Source organism: Trichophyton verrucosum (genome assembly GCF_000151505.1).
Source record: "Trichophyton verrucosum HKI 0517 chromosome Unknown contig00324_1.f1.exp, whole genome shotgun sequence".
Taxonomy (NCBI): domain Eukaryota; kingdom Fungi; phylum Ascomycota; class Eurotiomycetes; order Onygenales; family Arthrodermataceae; genus Trichophyton; species Trichophyton verrucosum.
In genome coordinates, this window is record NW_003315429.1 from 136295 (window position 1) to 155227 (window position 18933).

The following is an 18933-nucleotide window of genomic DNA, read 5'->3' on the forward strand; positions in this document are numbered from 1 at the left end:
CAATAGGAGTAGCTAATGCGCAATCACGGGAGTGGCCTTGTACTGTCAATAAGATATTAAAAGCAACAGTAACTTAGAAGTATTTGCTCTTTGAACATTGAATATCAATGTCGAGTGCGTTCAAATGAAAGAGGCTTTGCTGTGGGCTACTTTGTCCTCTCAAACAATCGTATCAATAGAGAGTGAATGCCTCTTTATCAATACCTGCAAGACAACAGCTATTGACAGCCATTATCTAGAGGTGACAGCTAGGTCTCAGGCAGTAGTTATGTCTCCTCCTGGCTTGTGTATATATACAAGTGACGGCTTGGATATCTCGTTTGATCCTGGTATACAGCAGGCGAAAAACGCTCTCCCTCTCCGGCTTCAACATCTAGTCGATGAATGCTTGCTCCCTTTGCTCGGCTTCGTTATCTCATCTTGACACTGCTACTGTAAGCTGTAACCCAGTCAAGGCCGTCTTGTTGATATTGATATTGATATTGGTTGTATAGCAGCACCTGCAAGGACCGTTGACCAAAACCATGGCGACAGAAGAAGATATCTCTGTACCTCTCAACATCGACTCTGCTGAGGAGCTGGTGTCTTCGCCTAGCGAGTCTGAGCCCGCGTCTATCGACTGTTCGTCAGCAGAAGGGACCTCGAGCTCGTCGTCTGTCGATGCGGAGCAGGACATGGACACGGGACCCAAGACAGACGGGAAGGGCGACGACGTCAAGCAAGACAACGGGCAAGAAAAGGATACACAGGATAACGAGAAAGACAGCGAGAAAGAGGATAAACTGGCGGTGCCAGCTGCCGTCCTGCCTCCACGGCCCGATAACCCGCGGCGATGGACTTGGAGATGCCACAAGTGCCATACACACTATGCCCTCGCGGTGACGAACCGATGCCTGTCCGACGGGCACTACTTCTGCTACGGCCTTGCACAGGGCCGCAAGCACCGGGGGCGCCGCCAGAGGCAGGTCAAGGGCGAGAGCAGCCTGGGGACTGCCTGCAATTCCTCCTTCGACTACGCCGGATGGGAGGCCATGGCCGTCTGGCAGAGGCACGCCAGGCAGCAAAAGGGCATCAGTCCATCCCCAGGCTGTTTGCAAGACTGCAGATACCCAGGGGAATGCAGCCAAAGCAGACTCTACAGCATCCCTCGCCCGTCGACGCTGGCAGGACTGTCGGCTGGAGAGACAGACGCCCAACCACCGAATGTACGTCCCCAGCTTGCCCCTTACCCGGAAGACGCTTCTTGTGTGTACGAGATCTTTGACCATCTCATCCACGCTTCCCACTGAGAAATAGCCCGGGGGTTGCCATGGTTTTGACTGATCCGTGTATTCAGCCCAGGTCCTTGCCACCGGATGACATCCCCTACAAGGCGCCAACGCCAGCACTGGCAGCAAAGCCCGGCTTGAGGAGGAAAAGGAGAGCTGCAGCAGCAGAGCCAGCGATCGGCCAGTTGAAGAAGAAGGCAAAGAAGACGAAGAAAGGCGCCGTAACTCCCGTCTAGCAAGGGAAGCCGAGCATTCGCCCGAGTGGATACACACGCGCATAGCTAATATATATCGGCACGGAATGGATATATATCAATGGGTATTTGCTCTGAAGAATGCTCCATGACCTCCAGTATCGCCCCCATAATAACGACATTGCCAATGCTACTGCTACACACCGCACACCATACACCTGGCGGTTGGTATCGCCTGAGGAATCTTCCTGGTGATAGTCCGGTTCGTGATGGCTATCAACCAAACAAGGGACAGCCCTGATGACGTCGAGATCTCCAATATATGGAACTATAAGGGCAAAAGATCTCAAGCCATTGGTATTTCCAGGCCTTTCCTGCGCCATTGCTGTCTCCTGACAACTGACTGTCCTCCCATCTGCATCTCCAATATCAGAACACCCACCCAGTCTCCTTACGGGCAATCTGAGACATGGCGACATCACTGGACGCTGCCCTTACAACTTTCCGCCCGCGAATTGCAGCCTGAAGACACCAAGAACGAATGGAATAGTCTATTTTACTCTCTCTCGCGCTGGCCCTGCAACGTCGAGGTTGCTGGAATGTAACATGGACCGGTCTCCGTAACAGCCAAGGGGTTGATTTTTGCTCTTTGCTTTTTTTGGGCTGCTGCTTCGTCCTCATGCAAGTCATAATAACTCGAGCAAAACGCCAGGAGTTACGGTAACATCATACCACTTGCGCAACGATAGGGAGAGGTAGACGAAGACGCGGAAGAACAGAAGACGAAACAGCGAGGAGAGAGCGAAATGGCGGAGATGAGCTGGTTAGGGGGTGAGACCCTGGGCTCACAGGTTGGTTTGTTCTGTTAGTTATTTATGGCCAACGAGGACGATTCTTCGTTTCTTCGATGGATGCAAATTTACTGAAATTTACCTATCAGGTTTGCTTCTTTTCAGATGTTAAATAACTAGCTGAGCCTTTTTGATGATCTATACGGCCATGTCGGTTCTTTCATCTTCGGACGACGATGAGCATTGCTGCCGAACAATTGATAGCTTCCTCCGCCCACTAACTATCACGGATGCCACGCTCTATGAGCTCTCCTACCGCCTGTCGAAGGTCTACCGAACCCTTGCGTTGACGGGAGATGGCCATTTCTTCCCTACCCCGGTCACTTGCCTGCCCAGCGGTAGAGAAACGGGCGTCTACCTCGCTGTCGATGTCGGGATGACCAACCTAAGAGTCGCTTTTATCGAGCTTCTAGGTTGCTCGCCAGCTAGTCGTCATTCTCCCAGTGGTCGAAGTGATCAAAGTGCTTTCCGGTCAGTATCTGGTCGAAGAGTACGGAGGACGATTGAGAAGGCCTGGCGGATTGAAGAGCGTCTGAAGGAGGATGATGAGGAAGCTCTTTTTGGCTGGATCGGGAGCTGTATAGCCGAAGTCGTAGCTGATGAGCTCAGTTCCCATGATCCAGCTGATCAGTCTCTTCCTCGAGAGATAGAGACTGGCATATCATTCAGCCTGCCTATACGGTAGGGGCTACCACAAAGCTACGGCGCATAGAACTTGGACTGACAGAAGGGTTGGCTACATGATATAGACAAGAGTCGCTAGACGAAGCAACGCTGATGCCAATTGGCAAGGGATTTGCCATCAAATCGAACCTCAACCTCCGCAGAGCTGTCCTGAATGGCTATGAGCGCCATTCTTACCAGCCCAATCAGGATCAACGACAGTCTCAGACCAAACGGCGCAAAACGTACACCCTGCCAGGCCTCAACATCATAGCCATTGCAAACGACACAGTGGCAACTCTGGCCTCACTCGCATACGCAGTGAAATCCCTGCCAAACACCAGGGTGGCTATGGGAATCGTTGTTGGCACCGGCTGTAATGCTACTATCCCCATGAAGCTGAAGGACCTGCACCAGACAAAGGCCCGTCAGATACGTTCATATTGCCCTAAAGCAACGGAGGCTGTTATCAGCACCGAGTGGACGCTCCAGGGGACCGAGGGCCCCTTGAAGGAGTTGTCAATCAGCACAGCCTGGGATGATCAATTGAGCGCTTGCTCAGTCCGGCCGGGCTTCCAGCCATTTGAATACATGACTGGTGGTAGATATATTGGAGAACTCATTCGTATCATAGTTTATGACTACTATACCACAGTCATGTCCTACCCCTCCGCTGTCCTCCCTTGCGCTCTTACGAAACCCTACGCGCTCACGATCGACTTTGTCTCCGATGTCATTGCTACCTCTCGATCAGACAGCGAACTAGCCGCCAGACTTAGCCGAAAGCTTGCTTCACCAGTTAAGAACTCATGGCTCTGGACTCCGGCGTCTGCCCGTGTCCTGCGAGTCACTGCTTCCGCTGTTCAAACCCGCTCGGCCGCCTTGATCGCAGCAGCGTCAGTTGCCTTACTGGCATGCAACCATGAAATACGTCTTGAGTGCCCGCAGAGATGCACCTCGCTGGGCAAGCTGCATTGCGCCACTTCTCCGTACCAGAATCCCCTTCTTCTGCCGACATCAGGGTCGACTGTGAACTGGCAGCGAGGCCCCGAGGAGCTAGTCGTGGCATATACGGGGAGCATCATTCAGCATTATCCCAACTTTAAGGTGCTGTGTCAGGGATATATTGACCGACTGGTTATTCGAGCTGGGCCGCAGGATGGCGGGAAGAGTGTTCTTTTGCGGGAGGCAACTGATGGATCAATTATTGGAGCTGGTGTTTTGGCTGGAATGATCGCAACGGGGCGAAATCTGTGGAATTAGCCACATTTCTCCATTCATATTACTCCTGAGACACCGACTGTCATCGGAAATACGATATCGGACTTGGACTTGTCGATGCATCTACATTCATGAATCAATGAAAAAATTCCTACATTCCATCAGCTCGAACACTCTCTTCCAGTCAGTTATAGATGGCAATATTCACACCTTTTTACGCAGATATATGATTCCAGTTTGGCTCTTATTGATTCTTGCCGGCTATCTTAACATCTTGACTGGCCCGCCAAATATTCCTGCTTCTACCAAACATACGCACGTAGCGGATGATATTGGGGCTCAAGCGAGCCTTTCGCCTACCAAAGCGACCAATATAAAATGTGACCCCCCAACCAACTCAGGTATCTCTCAACGGAAGCCGACCTATCCAACGACATATCTTCAGCTCTTTGATGTCTAGGTGAGTTGATGACGACGCGCCCATGCCGCACTGACAGCACCCATGCTGTTGTTTGGGGCGATCAATATATGGGAGCTGCGAAGACCACAGAACAGATGGCCAAAACCCTTTCAGCGCTCTTGACGCGGATAGGCGATAAAAATGTCCTCCTCGTCTTCCTCTCTGTCGGAAAAATGCGCATGGGATCGGGGATTTCATGACTTTTATCCGACAAACCGAAAGCCTGCCTCCCCCCCCGGCGCAGTTGGATGCTGGATACCAATACAGGGATTTCCCTCATCACACAGCTACAGGACGTGCATAACTCGGCCGTCACGCTTCTTGATGCCTATGTGCATATCTCCATTCGGAAATCTGATACTCCTACCCCTACTCGCCCGGGGGCAGTTTGGGGGTGGTTGTCGTGTCTGGATATGTATACACGCATCCCGGCCGCCTGCCGCCGTTGTAGATATTATCAATTATCTCTTACCCTGAGGGAAGACCAGTCGCGGGGGTTGGTGGTTACGGGCCAGATATATGATGTCGGCATGGGTTATCGCCTCCTCTATGCCAGGGAGTTACCATCTTCCCTAGGATTTGATACCTTGGGTGTCCCAGCTGTCTACCTCCTCCCTGTGCCTACACGGTAAATACACTGGAGGGGAAGAAGAGGAACGGAGTAGATCAACTCTCCTTTCCGGTTCGCTGCTGGAACGTTCCAGCTGCAGGTTCAGGGATATACTCCGGATGTCCGTGGAATAAAAATGCGTTCCCCAGCTCGACTGAAGGCCGCGATTGGCAGATGAGCTGCACAAGCAATATAGCGCCCATTTTGATCGCCCTTAATCGTGAGATAACGTATACACCCGCCCGTTATGCATGTTCTGGAGTTGACTGGTCAACCGGCAGATGCCTCCTATCAGCGATGCCCATCGCTCTGGTAACTAAACAGATCAGCATATGCCCCGGTTTGCAATTCATGCAACCTATTCTTACGATGGGTAGTTACATCGTGAACTGGAACGGTCGGCTTCTCACCATTTGAAAGATTCGGTCGCTGTCGCCGCTGTTGGGAAGATTCTTTGGATGCCATGAAGCTTGGGACCGCATATCCGGGGGAAAATACCACAACGACAACCTATTTGTGTTGTATCACACTCTCGGTCTTTCACAGCTTATCTCGTACCCTCTACTGTGCGTCGAGAAGTCGAATAGCTATGACATGGGTGCTATGGGATGATCTTTGGACCGTTTTTTCTTCCCAATGTTGGGGCACCACTGCCCAAATATTGGCCGGGGAGGTTAAGGGGGTCCTCCTAGGTGTGTATGTAGATCCATCCCACATAACCGGATGGGAAACTCTTTGAAACTAGCCTACAAGGCCCGACAGTCCGGAAAGGATGAGGGAGCCAGAGGGACAGCTGACAGCCATCTCGCCCTGGGATAGCCCGTGCACCGGCATTGACGCGATTCCCATCATTTTCAGGTGGGCGGATCTTGAAGTGCGTACCCCCATAAGGGATTACCAAGTATACCCCCACGGCTCCCACTTCCCGCTGTGTTCCACTTCCCGCTGCGTTCCCGCTGCATTCCCGCCGCATAGCCAAAGGGGTCCGTGTCCATTTTTTTTTTTGTTGGCAGGATTTAGCGTAAGTATGGGATTCCTCATGCAGACAACTAGACAGCTAGGTATAGAGGTAATCCATATGTCCTGCAATGGCTAGGCGCACCTCTCTTGCAAGGGCCTGTTGTCTGTTGGGAGTGGGGGCTCCCTCCTCCATCAACATCTCTCGGCTGATGGCAAATGTCGGGAGGTCAGAATGAGGATTGACGTACCCGGTCTGTTTTTGGCACAGTTGATGCGCCTGGTGCGCCTGGTGCATATAATGCATACATATTAATGGCATTGTTTCTCCATCAACGGTCTAAGCGAGCTCGTTTTGTCCCATCTGTCCTTTTCCCTCCTTGTCAGGCTCATCATCTTCCTCTTTTGGGTATGCGGGTGACCGCTTTACCAGGAGCTTGCATATACTGCTGGGAAATGCTTTTGCTTACATCCATATTCTAAAAACTCGGCTTTATGCAACATAAAGCTTGACATGCCTATGGTATAGCACACCCTCCATCAGCAGAATAGCGCACTTGCTTCGGCCCGCAAGTGATACTTGGAGATACTTCAGTACATGGTATATTAACGTCCATAGTCAGTATCAGTCCTACTGTCCAATCTAGACGGCCAAGCAGCGAGAAGAATTGTATAAAATGCAGTCCTTTGAACGACACCCCAGACTTTACAAAATACATGAACCCGATATATTTCCCCATTGAGAACTCCTGCGCCTCTCGAAGAAAAAATAAATAAAGATAAAAAAAACCAAAAACAAAAGATCCCGCCCATCCGACAGATGCAAATATCATAAATGCAATGCATACATAAACGGGGTTCGAATGGCCAGCCGTTTTCTCTCACACACACTTCCTCGTTTTCTCTTGTTTTGTCCAGATTCAGCAAACATGCGTCAGCGTGGATACGAAGCATTCGACCAGAATGCCATTTCCAGTAACGGTGTATCTGCTGTGGCCGACATAAGAATATCTTAGCATATTTTGAAAAGACTCGTGGCCACTGGAAAAGGAGTGGTTTGTGGCTAGACAGAAGGTTAGCTATATAAAGGACCGAAATATGGCGAGCCAGAGGGTATATTTAGAGACCACCAGTGCGCAACAAGGAGGCGTAGTGCTTACTCGAGAAGGCGAATGGAGCAGTCTTGGGCGCTACAGTGCATGCACTTGGTGTAGGAGTTGCCGCGTCTTGAGAGATGGCTACTATACCATCGAACCGGAATGCAAAGGGGATGCCATCATGGTTTCTGGGTCGAAAAGGTTAGCTAGAAATAGAAACCCCCGGGAAGAGATTAAAATAGCACAGCGGGTAGTTAGTTTTGCCCACTAGTTAAAATATCAAACCGTGATATTGATAACTAGTTAACCAATATAGCCCCCAACTAGTTGATGGAGGAGCACTCACTGCGCAAGACCGATCATATTCATACGTGGCAGCATGTCGCGAGAGTCGGACGAGAGCCAGTCACTGCCGAAGGTAATAGTGGCATCGATATACGGCTTGAATCCATCGACCGATTTGATGAATCCCTGGGGCGTATGCTAGCCACCATCATGCCGCGTTAGCTGGGCCCGATTCTCCGGGGAAGAAAGCCATCTAGTCCAGTCACAGGACCAGCATCTCGATAACTTGTTAACTAGCTAACTAGCGCTGGATCGACGGGTGGCGGGCAGCACAGCCCTTGTGCGATCCCGTCAGGATCTGAGACTTAGATGTTTGATAGACGCGGGGCTCATTGCAGCAACAGCTGGGGAGAACCAATGTCTCTCTTCTAGGGAAGATGGCTGACTGAGGGTACAAGCAGAACGTACCTCACCGACGTGAATCTGAAGGCCATCAGTTAGTCAGTTAGTTCGCTTGCCGGTCATTGAGCAGTCCAGCTGAGTTACGAGACACAACCGAGAATGTAACCAAATTGGAGATGACAAGAGTTAGACAAGAAAAGGGGATTACGAACCTTCATGTACACCGCGGGCTGGAGGTATGGAAAGGCCATCTTGCAGCGGACCTTGACTGACTGCTGACGCATAAGTATGGCTGGCGATGTCGCTAACTACTCAGTATAACTAAGTCGTCCAGACGGCGATGTTCGATTTGAATAGCCAACAGTAACTGACCGCTATCCCGGAAGGCTTCCTATCTTCCCGTGTCCCAAGGAAATGCCCGAGTATTTATCCACTGCTAGCGCTTTAGCCAGACGGTTGTTGCCCATTACATGTACAGCAGCCTGGTGCTGTCATGGGGATAGCTCGCCAGTCGATGGGATTGCTGGTGGGTAATATGTCCGAATGCCCATCGTAGATATTTCCATGGAACACTGCAGCAGGGGGACTCGGTCAACTGCTTGCAATATAATGAATATATCACTTACGAGGGATGCTGACGTTGAGCGCCAGCCGTGAGGAACAACTCGCACTTCAACCAATTTCATCTCTAGCGAGAGCCAGAGTAACAGGTTGACCAGCAACATCACACAGCTTCTGAGACATTCGTAAGAAACCATCTCATATCAGGGAGGTATACCTATCACATTGCCGTCCTCTCCTTAAGTCTCTTGGGAACGCCGCAGCGTCCGGAGAGACTCATTAATCCTCTCCCACTTGGTAACAATCAAAGGCTTCCTGCTCCTTCTACAACAACTACTGATCAAGTGCATCCTTTCATTTTCCGGCCAAAAAGAAAGGGGATAAACGTGGTTTGAAATTATAGCTACGCATGGCAGACAAGGGTTGAATACGATTGACAAGAAACGTGGATTTGGCTGGCCCCCAAATTACTAAGACACCGAGATACGGAGAACATGACAGTGAAATAACGAGAAGGAAGGTGATTCAAAGCTGATTAAATTAATCTTCTCCTTCAGCTATGCCTATACCCGATCCCTGATGCCTGCCCTTGGATTTATAAGATTGGCTGTGCAGCGGCTCCTTAACTACCAGTCCGAGGGGAGCTCTCACTCCTTATTCTTCTGCGTGGTCTGGGCTATGTTTCAGCCTTCTATATCATGCTCCGGGCAGAAACCTGATTGGTGGCATCGCTGAAGTAATATCCTTGCCGGAAGGGATACATCCCTGAATCGAAGTCTTCGATAGACTTCCTTCTCGTTTCCTTTCCTTTCTTCTTTCTTTCACTCTTTATTTCTTTTCTTTTCCTTTATTTTTGTACTTCTCGTTCATCGTCAAAGATAAGGAGTTTGTGAGAGCCCGAGCCTGGTCTAAATGTTCCGTGGTTGGTAACACACAACCTAGATTTCTTCTAGAGTTCTGACTTGCAGTCCATATCTCAAATAAAAACAAGATCTATCTAGGTGTATTTATTTTGGCACAATCTTTAGATAGTAATACTATAACTACTCTTGCTGAATGCTCTCATGAGGAGACAGTGTTATTAAACTGATCTCCAACAGTCTATATGCATATACACGCTCTCCGTCTGCTGATTAAATGTAGATTGAAACCGCTTTTTCCTCTCGGGATATGATGCTCCTTTAGCCTTCTGAAGGATGAGAGGTGCCTGTTATTTTCTTTTTCCTCCATCATTGTCCCTCTCGCGGTTTTGATTTATACTTCCACACGCTGGCACGAAGGAAACATGGCAACAGGGAACAGTTTGGACCCACGTGGCGGAGTATAAGTCTCCTCATCACTTCTGAAACGAGATGGACTGTCGATTTGATATTGATTATCACATTGGATTGGTCTTTGCCCGCACGGTATGCATTGTGGCCGATATTACTTAGTCTTGGTGGACATGTGGGTATATCCTGGGGTCGATGCGTACCTTGGCAGCAGCGGTCAGATTGAGTACTGTTTGCCAGGGCATCCCATAGCTGATAATAAATGCTTCTTGAAGAAATGCAATTGTCTTGAGCTATGTCTGTCTAGATTGCAGCGAAGGCCTGAATACTAATTACTGATCGACTCCTATCCTCACACAGAGCAGAGCAAGCTTCAAGCTTCCAGACTAAGGATGAAGCGGCCAAGCCAGGCACAGGAAGAGTTTCAACCTGCTGTGTAACTAACTCTCCGTTTGAGCCTGGAGAGAACTGGAGTTGCTTCGCCTTTTTGCTATGCGAGCAAGCTGTTGACATCACATGGCTGCTCGTGTTATGGATTGGCAGAAAGTTTGTTTTTTTTTTTTTTTTTATCATAACAAGAAGGTTAGAGTTTCAAGTATATAAGGTTAAGGTTGGACCTGCCCCACAAGCTTTTTGCAAAAATAAAGCCGCGCTTGTGTAAAAGCGGCATGGATCGGCAGCTATAAATCGAACCTTAACCTTTTATTGACCAATGAGAAAAATGTGCTATTGTCAGTGCTTTTTGGCTATGCATCATTGGCAGATTTACTTCTACTTACAGAGGAGGTTGATGCTGGGAGAGCAATCCTTTTCCGCCCGATTTTCTTCTGTCTTACTAGGGAGAACGTGGCTATGTTTTTGCAGAGGGATCGGATAATCATGTTATACCTACCTATATCATGGCCAAACGGGCCTGCATGAACATCTCTTTCGTCTCAGCCAGAAGCTTTCATAAGCCACTAGTTAGGTAGTTGTGCTATTCCACCCTTGCTCGTCTGTGACTAAAGAAGCCTCTAAATGAGTGTACAGACGGTGTTTAAGAGGAATGATAGGCTATATGGATGTGTAGCCTCATGGTAATGATCGCCTTCCGATTTTTATAGGGATGTTGAAGCAATAAAATCTGTCGTAATCAGGGAATTTATGCAACAGCTAACTCTGAGACACAAGAACAAAGGAAGTGCATTTCCAATCTCTAAGCGAGCGAATAAAAACATGAAACCCAACGTTGAACTAGCCGATCGTGCGGTTAATCGTAAGGTAAGGAGAAAATGGGCTATGGTGAAACCTTGTATAAACAGTCCATCGGGGTTTCCAGCACTCCGCGGTATCGAATGGTCCCCTCATCCAGTTTCTGGAATGCAGTGTTAACCCCCTCTGCCGTGAGGGGGAATTTCTGCACTATTGGCTTCACCCGATTTCTGGCGGCAAAGTCCAACATTCGAATCATGACGCTTCTCGGGGCAACAAGGCTACCGAACACCCGTAGCCCAGAGTCGATCAGCGCTGCAGAAGGTACAACAAGATTGTCCTTCATGTTCCCGGCTAGCAAATGCACCGTACCACGTGGAGCCATCAGTTCAAAAAAAGTAGACCAATCTACGCTCTCTGTAGTGGTGACTATCAAGTGGTCTAGCGGCCGGATGTTCTCAGCGTCGACTTCACTTCCATCATCCATGCTATTCCTTTCCTGGTCATCGATACCGCTGTCACTGTCCCGCCGCTTCCGCCGAGCTGAGATAATGCGTGGCAGGTCGTCAAGGGGGATGAATTCTGTTGCACCCATGACAATAGCGTCAACTTGTTTTGCAACACTATGCGTAAAGACAACCGTTTCCAAGCCCAGCTTGGCCCCGAATATCAGTGCCATGTGGCCAAGACCCCCTAACCCTATAATCTCAACTCTATCGTTGGGTTTGATGCTGCATTGTTCATAGATGCCGAATATGCTTGCTCCAGCACACATCATCGGTGCAGCGTCGAGTGAGGAGAGCTTGTCGGGTATTGCATAAAGGGAGGATTCGGGCCATATAGCTGCATACCCCATGGACCCTTGGTCAAGATTTGTCACGCCGTATACTTGGCGTGCCGAACAGAACTGGTCGTAGCCTTCAAGGCATTGCCGACACTTGTAACATGCTAGGCAGTAAGACGTAGTGTCAGTCAAAGCTGCGCTTGGTAGTCAGGGCAATTTGCAAATTCCATGCTTATGTCTTGTTGAAGGCTGTGGGATTGAGTAGTTATGTTGTTTTGTATTAATTAGAAAACCTCAGCGGGATTTCGGGGCCGAGTTGATTGTTCTCCAATAACCAATCTAGAGAAAAGGGCGAATAACTTACTGCCATGAACATAACCCCAGCCAACCCGCTGTCCGCTAGCCCGACCAATATCAGACTGTTGTTAGTAAATTTCTTCTCTCTCTCTCTCTCTCTTTAACCGGCGGCGGGTAGGACCTACATCCTCAGGGATCTCACATCCGGCCCCAGAGATTGGACAACGCCTATGCCTTCATGTCCCAGCACACAGCCGGCCTTTCGATAATGCTGGTCCGTTCCACACAGGCCGGAGTGAGTGATGGAGATCAGCACTTGATTGCTCGTCAAGGACGCTCGTCTCGTCTGAGAGGCTACTGCTCCGGCATCAGACCCTCTGAAGGTAGTGAACTCATAGCCTTCTTCCTGCGTCATTGCTTCTCGAGGTCGTGCTGGCAAGTTGAACTGAGTCTAGGAAATGTTACAGCTCCAAACTGTCATTATTATACAGCGAGTTCAAGCTGTCCAGGAGACGATGAGAGGTTGGAAGAAGGTGAGGCTGGAAGATGGGGTAAATAGATAAACAGGACCCTTTTGAAACACGCAATCAAGATCTATTATTACTTAACTGTCGAGGCTTGGGTGGTCATGTTCTATAAATATGGGCAGATGAAGGGAATTATTTGCCGACGACAACATGGCAGTGTCTCGCCTACATCTACATTCAACCTGGGACAGCGAAGATGGCGGACCAGGATTGCTGGCCCCGCGATGAGATCTCTACGGCCGTTGATAGTGCGGCTCTTCTCAAGTTTGCGCAGTTGTGTCGGTAAAATATCCCCAACTGCCCTCTGGGGTGACGCACGCCGCTTCTGAATCCGAGCGATGAGTTTTAGTATATAATGCTGACCCTATGTACCTTGGAGATACGAGCATCATGGATTTGGGGTTGTCTTGTACGCCTGCAATGCTCTGGAGTAGGTTAAATAGCCACAGAATTATACCAGAGCCTCCCCCAGGGGAAGGGGCTTGATTGTGAATCAGCTAGAAATAAGAGTAATGGCCGGTTAATAGACAAGTAATCGAAGGTGATGGATACTGGTATATCATTGACTCTCCCTGGGGTCAGAAAAGAATCAATCATATAAGGATGCCTTTGGTTCCTCCCTAGGAGTCAAGTATATTGACCCATATACTCATAGATAAGCCGCCAGAAGTTTTGATTCGACCTATCTGTCAATCAATAACTGTGACTCCGCTCGGATAATCCATCTGGTCGTCTTTCTAAATCGGCTAACACGCGCGGGATGGCGGGATCGTGGAGATGCATCCGGGGGCTAGTTTAGTTGCTGTAACTAGTCTTATGTATCTAGAAACCCCCCCCTCTCCCCGAAGACACACACATCTCACCTCCTATATCTGCCACCACGACAACGAGCTCAGTGCTGGGTAACCCCCACGAAAGATTACTTCGCACTGTCATCTTCAATGTCGTCATCCCGACTGGCTCCGTCCAGTTCTGCTCATTTGTTTTGCAGAACTGGCCGGGTCAGGGGGAGGGATTAGGGGCCCCGTTGTCATATCCCCTAACAGGCAAGGAAAGTCTCTGCTTTTACAAAGCCAAATAACAACATTGCTTAAGATCCTAGATATATGTTTGGATTGTTTTTCGATGTGTTTTTGTCCGTGGGGTTGCCCAGCCGGTCGAATGGAATCAACTCGTTAACTAGTTAGCTAGTTAACTGGCCACTTTTCAGGGGCGGGATAGATACAGGACAGGTCTTGCGTAGGTGTCTTTTCATTCAACATCATGCTGTTGCAGTAACTAGTTAACTAGTTAGTTAAGTGGCATAACTGACTCATGTTTCTCACCGCAGAGACAGAAATATATTCAAGGCATTGAGTTACTACAGCATGAATTCTTGGTGTTGGAGCATAGGTTTGCCCGTTCTCTCGAGTGTCGGCTCCCCCTGTCTCGTCCACATGGAATAGTCATATGCCTGCGAGGAAGATGGCAGGGAAGAGGCACCCTGGCATGCGCAAAAATAGGGGAGACCTTTATCGATTCTTTTTTTTTTTTTTTTTTTTTTTTTCTTTGACTGACGGAAAGGGAGAGTCAGTTACGTCTCCCTGGCCTCTTTTTACTCTCAGCCAGCTTGTTTCTTTTTCTTCGACGATTTCTCCAACAACCGTCTTTGGAGATAGCCACATGTATAACTACAGAGTGATGATCGCCGGCCACGTTTTGATCCTACAAACCCCACGCCTCAAGAGAAGTTACGATGCCTCTGGTAGAGGTGATTGATGCCTTCATGGGGGTGGGCGGATGATAATCAAAGACTTATGCGTATTAGATGGAGAAAAGAAGAAAAGGGGGATTGGCGAGGTGCCCTTCTGCTCTCCCATCAACTAGTTATCCGCTCTTCCGAAGTGCCGTAATTAGTTATCGCATATCCCATTGGTATCCCGCTGTTGGAGGATGAGGAGTGTGGCACATAGGCGGCTATGCATAATCCATTCTCCATAGTACATCGCAGCAGCTAAAACAATCGGAAAGGGGCTGTCTGGAGGATGGCATACGAAGTCCACGCCGTGGTAACTAGCTTGCCAGGGCCGGTGTTCTTGACTAGTTACCAATTAGTTAGTTATCACTCGGCATTCCAGGGCTGTGATCGCTTGTGTACAGCCTGTTCATCTTCTCGCATATGGAATCAGCCAGCGGCCAAATAACCCATAGTGACGACGACTGTCTGCGAGCAGGCTAGACTTGCTGATAGTTGGTGTATGATGCAACGCTGGACAACTGATTAGAAGCATTGATCGGTAGCCAAAATAGGGGATGTTCGTTGGACTTGGATGCACAGCAGGGCAAGGAAATATTCTCCCCCTGTTTGACCTGGATGCACGCCTGGAGGATATATCTACGCTGTACATGCAGGTATGTAACTCAGAGCAGACAAGACTGTCATCCCTACTTCAACGTGGCCCTGGTAACAGTCACAGGTGGAATAAGCAACAATACGATTGCTCCTCGTATAGACGCCTACCACCCTGGGGCGGAGAGGTTTTTCAAGAAGAGGGCGCAAGATACCACCGCGACTGGCTAATGAATAGTTAGTTAGTGGGAATACCTGAGTAATTTGTCACACCTGGCCGGCTTCGACAGTCCATCTGGAACATCTGGCAGAAGGCTGTGGGAAAGGGGCGTTCTCCCCGCTGTGATATGGCCGGCTCTGCCCTCGGGATCATCGATCAGCATCCATCAGCTGGGCTGCAGAGTACTCGACCAACCACGGCTGACGGTACCACACAGCCTCTCTGCTCCCCTTAGTCACTCATCAGAAGAAGATGAAACAGGAAGAGCCCCAGGCGAGTGAAGAAGGATGAGCCTCCTCTCCCACACGACCAGAATATTGACTAGCTGACCGGTTTACCAGCCATCCCCCCTCCCGCGGCCGTGGGGGAGACTGTGGGCTTCCTCTCCAGCGTCAGGCAGACAATTATTAGCTACTAAGTAGTCAGTTAGCGTGCTGGTTAACTTATCAGTATCGAGTCTGGGGATATCGGGGTCATCTGCAGGCCTGGTCACTGATGCCTAGTTATAAGACGATCAAGATAATGGACTTACCACCAGCCAGCGCGTCAACAAGTTAACTCGTTATCTAACTAACCAACATCCAGCCCTCGTCCTCTCCGTTGCTTTTTTTCAATCTTCTGTTCTTTTTCTCGCTTTGCTTCTTCTGCGCCCGTCCTGCCTGTCGTAAATAACGACGACGCCAGGCATGACAGGCTCACGCACACGTCGAGTTTTAAACTTATTAATGGCCTTCATGCGGACGAGCTTGATTCCTGGCCGATGGCTAAGACGTTGCCTTCTTGAAGGAAGGATGTTTAATCCCGCTTGGCTCCATACAGAGCAGCGCTGAGGACGAGTGGATGCGAGATGCAAGTGTGAGACCAGCCTTGGACCATAGAGTGATTGGTCTTGAACCTCGAAACCCTGGCTCTCTCTCCTTTTCTTTTCCCTCTGGTAGCGCTGCAGTGGAGCAGAGGGCTGGCATCCTTTTCCACTTCCCCGACCCAGCGCTCAACTTGGCCCGCAGTGGGGGGGGGGGGGGGGGGGGGGTGAGGAGGAGAGGCCGTCCGATATTGGTGACCACTGGCCGGGATATACTTATTTGCACGCTCAGGATAGTCACTTTGACCACCAAGATGCGAACAAAAAAAAAAAAAAAAAGAAAAAGAAAAGTCAAATTGAAGCAGAGGAAGGCCTTTTTTTCTTTCTTTTTCAATTTGAAAAATAAAATAGCACATGGTGCAGGGGTGCTCGCAGTTTTCATTTCCTTGTCAGACTTTTTTTGGCGCCCTCTGTCTCTGTCTCTGTCTCGAGAGCTGGAGCCAAAGCTGGACGAGGATTGCAAAAAAAAGGGAGACGCAAATTCCACATTCCCAGCAAGCGGGAAAGGATGCAGATTTGCTTGAGAGCGTTCAGTGGGGCTGCCAGAGGTCCCATACCCATGCCAGCCTCTCACGGATCTCCTTTTGGGGGGGCTTAGGGGGTTCGAGGGTGGGATATAAGTACATATATGAAGGCACGAGCTCTCTGCAATGCGCCGTGAAGTACTATCTATATCAGGTCTATCACTCTCTCCCCTTACCAAGGTGTATATATATATATATATATTCAAGCCTGGAGCACACGACGTTGGTTCGGATCGACCACACACGCCTACACACAGCTTCGGGAGCCTCTCCCTATTCTCTGACCCAAAGACCGGATACTCAGGCCGGATACTCATACAACTACACAATGTCCAAACGCCCAAGACACATTGCTTGCCGCACTTGCCGGGAACGCAAGATCCGCTGTGATGGACAGCAGCCGTGCTCGAGATGCGCTGGACAGTCGCAGTCGTGTGTCTATACAACTCCGTCAAGCTCAGATGCCGGAACTTCCGACCTCACACAGCAGCTCCAGATGATGAACGACCGTCTCAGTATGTGATTTATATCAATTTACTGTCTGGGAATCTGTCTACTGACCGGTGCTCGTTCTCCAACTGAGCAGGAAGAGCAGAAGCCCAGCTAGCAAACCAAGCATGCTGGGCCATTACTGAAGACCCCCTTGCTACCCCAGGCACTTACCCTTATACCAGCTGGCCTACCAATACCATCCAGAGCCCCATTCCCCTCAGCCCATCTTCCTACATGGCATTGCCAATTGACATGGAATCCCCGCAGCCCGAGTGGGCGTTGGATACCTTTGCTGGGCTTCCGCCCGTCACACAGCCTTCTTCTGGCTCATCTACATCCTCATCTTTTTCCATTCCTCACTCAACTTACGAAGATCGTATACTTTCACCGCAAAACATGTTAAAACTGTAAGCTTGCCTTTCCTCCCATTGAGATCCGGTTTGTTATGCTTACAGGAAAACAATCAATTGTAGCCAAGAAGCATTCTTTCAATCACATGGTCACCTTTTCCCAATGCTAGATCAATGGCGGCACCTCGCTAATCCCGTGGTGATCCAGTCAGAGCCATGGAAGAGCAGTATCTACTATGCCATTTGCACCCATGGGGCTTTGGTGTCTGGCAATCCTTCCCTCGAGGAAGCTTGCTACCACCGCGCCCGAAGAGAACTTGAGCTATCAGACATGGGTGGGCCTGGAAGCCAGTTCTTCAAGATCGAAACTCTGCAGGCCTCGTTGCTAATAGCTCTGTACGAGTTCAGACGATCATATCTACCACGGGCGTGGATCTCTCATGCCAGATGTACCCGGCTGGTCCAGCTGCTGGGCTTGCAAAAGCTTGACCGAGTCGGAGCGCCGGAAGAAGATGAGGTGGAGCTGGAAGAGAAGAGGCTCACATTCTGGGCTACCTATGTCTTTGACTGCCTGATCAATATATCCTTTGGAGGCTCCTTGGCCTTTTCGGAGCGTGAGGTGAGACGAATTCTGTCCTTGATGTAAAGAACCGCGGCTGATTATCATCATTAGATATCTACTCGTCTTCCAAGATACATTCACCAAAGCTCAGATATACTCCCTCCCCAACATCCTTTCACCCTAAGCCATCTATTACAGTCCCCTGATATATCCCCAATGACCCCATATATGGCCACCATCATCATTGTTACGACATGGGCCAAGACCCTTAAGCATGCTCGGGATGCAGACAGCTATGAACTGGATGACCAGAACCAACAGCAGTTCTGGGCCAGCCATCAGGCGCTTGACGCTACCTTAAACAGGGTAGAAGCCTGTCTTGGTGACCTGACTCAGTTCACTCTACTTGCAGATCCCACTGTTTCTTTCCTAAACGCCGCTAGACATGCTGCCGCAATTTCACTTTATCAAACAGCCATCACCGCAGCCGTACCAGCCCGGCTGCCAGTAGCCCTGATTGAATCCTGGCAACTGAGGTGTCAGAACTCAGCGATGGAAATCATAACACTTTCAGGGGTAATGCTTGAAGGAAATTTACTCCATAACGTCAAGCATTTTAACCCCTTTATCCTTTTATGTGAGTATCCGTTGCAGCATCGAATAGTGTGGTAGGTGACAGATGTACTGACAGATGTCTGCTAGCTATATATACTGCATGTGCATACCTGGCTCGAGTTATCCGAACAGGCAGCCCGGACTCCAGGATCCTAGACCCTATTGAATCTACCCTCAGATCTTTTAATCGAGCTGAGATAAAGACCGCTAATCCGACTCTCGATGTGTTCCTACCACGCATCTTCAAAGACATTGAAGATACCCGGATGTTTCCCGAGCCAATTATAGACCCGTCTCTCTGGCTATTGAACCCAGGGGAGTGAGAAAAAAAAAAAAAAAA

General features: G+C 49.5%; 5 protein-coding genes across 5 annotated transcripts; 3 read left to right on the forward strand and 2 right to left on the reverse strand.

The window, feature by feature from the left end:
* Nucleotides 1-524: 524 nt before the first annotated feature.
* TRV_04132 (uncharacterized protein) lies at nt 525-1289 on the forward strand (the record flags this gene model as incomplete). Its single annotated transcript, XM_003021755.1, has 1 exon — nt 525-1289. One exon carries the CDS (start codon nt 525-527, stop codon nt 1287-1289), a length of 765 nt encoding a protein of 254 aa, XP_003021801.1.
* A 76-nt stretch (nt 1290-1365) lies between these two features.
* Nucleotides 1366-1845, reverse strand: TRV_04133 (uncharacterized protein; the record flags this gene model as incomplete). The annotated part of the gene is made up of 2 exons (XM_003021756.1): nt 1366-1500; nt 1681-1845. The coding sequence occupies 2 exons, from the start codon at nt 1843-1845 to the stop codon at nt 1366-1368; spliced, it is 300 nt and encodes a 99-aa protein (XP_003021802.1).
* A 616-nt stretch (nt 1846-2461) lies between these two features.
* On the forward strand, nt 2462-4239 carry TRV_04134 (uncharacterized protein; the record flags this gene model as incomplete). Its single annotated transcript, XM_003021757.1, has 2 exons — nt 2462-2994; nt 3063-4239. The coding sequence occupies 2 exons, from the start codon at nt 2462-2464 to the stop codon at nt 4237-4239; spliced, it is 1710 nt and encodes a 569-aa protein (XP_003021803.1).
* Nucleotides 4240-11116: 6877 nt separating this feature from the next.
* Nucleotides 11117-11887, reverse strand: TRV_04135 (NADP-dependent alcohol dehydrogenase; the record flags this gene model as incomplete). Its single annotated transcript, XM_003021758.1, has 1 exon — nt 11117-11887. One exon carries the CDS (start codon nt 11885-11887, stop codon nt 11117-11119), a length of 771 nt encoding a protein of 256 aa, XP_003021804.1.
* Nucleotides 11888-16902: 5015 nt separating this feature from the next.
* Nucleotides 16903-18916, forward strand: TRV_04136 (fungal specific transcription factor, putative; the record flags this gene model as incomplete). Its single annotated transcript, XM_003021759.1, has 5 exons — nt 16903-17089; nt 17161-17473; nt 17540-18035; nt 18090-18615; nt 18681-18916. 5 exons carry the CDS (start codon nt 16903-16905, stop codon nt 18914-18916), a joined length of 1758 nt encoding a protein of 585 aa, XP_003021805.1.
* Nucleotides 18917-18933: the final 17 nt, after the last annotated feature.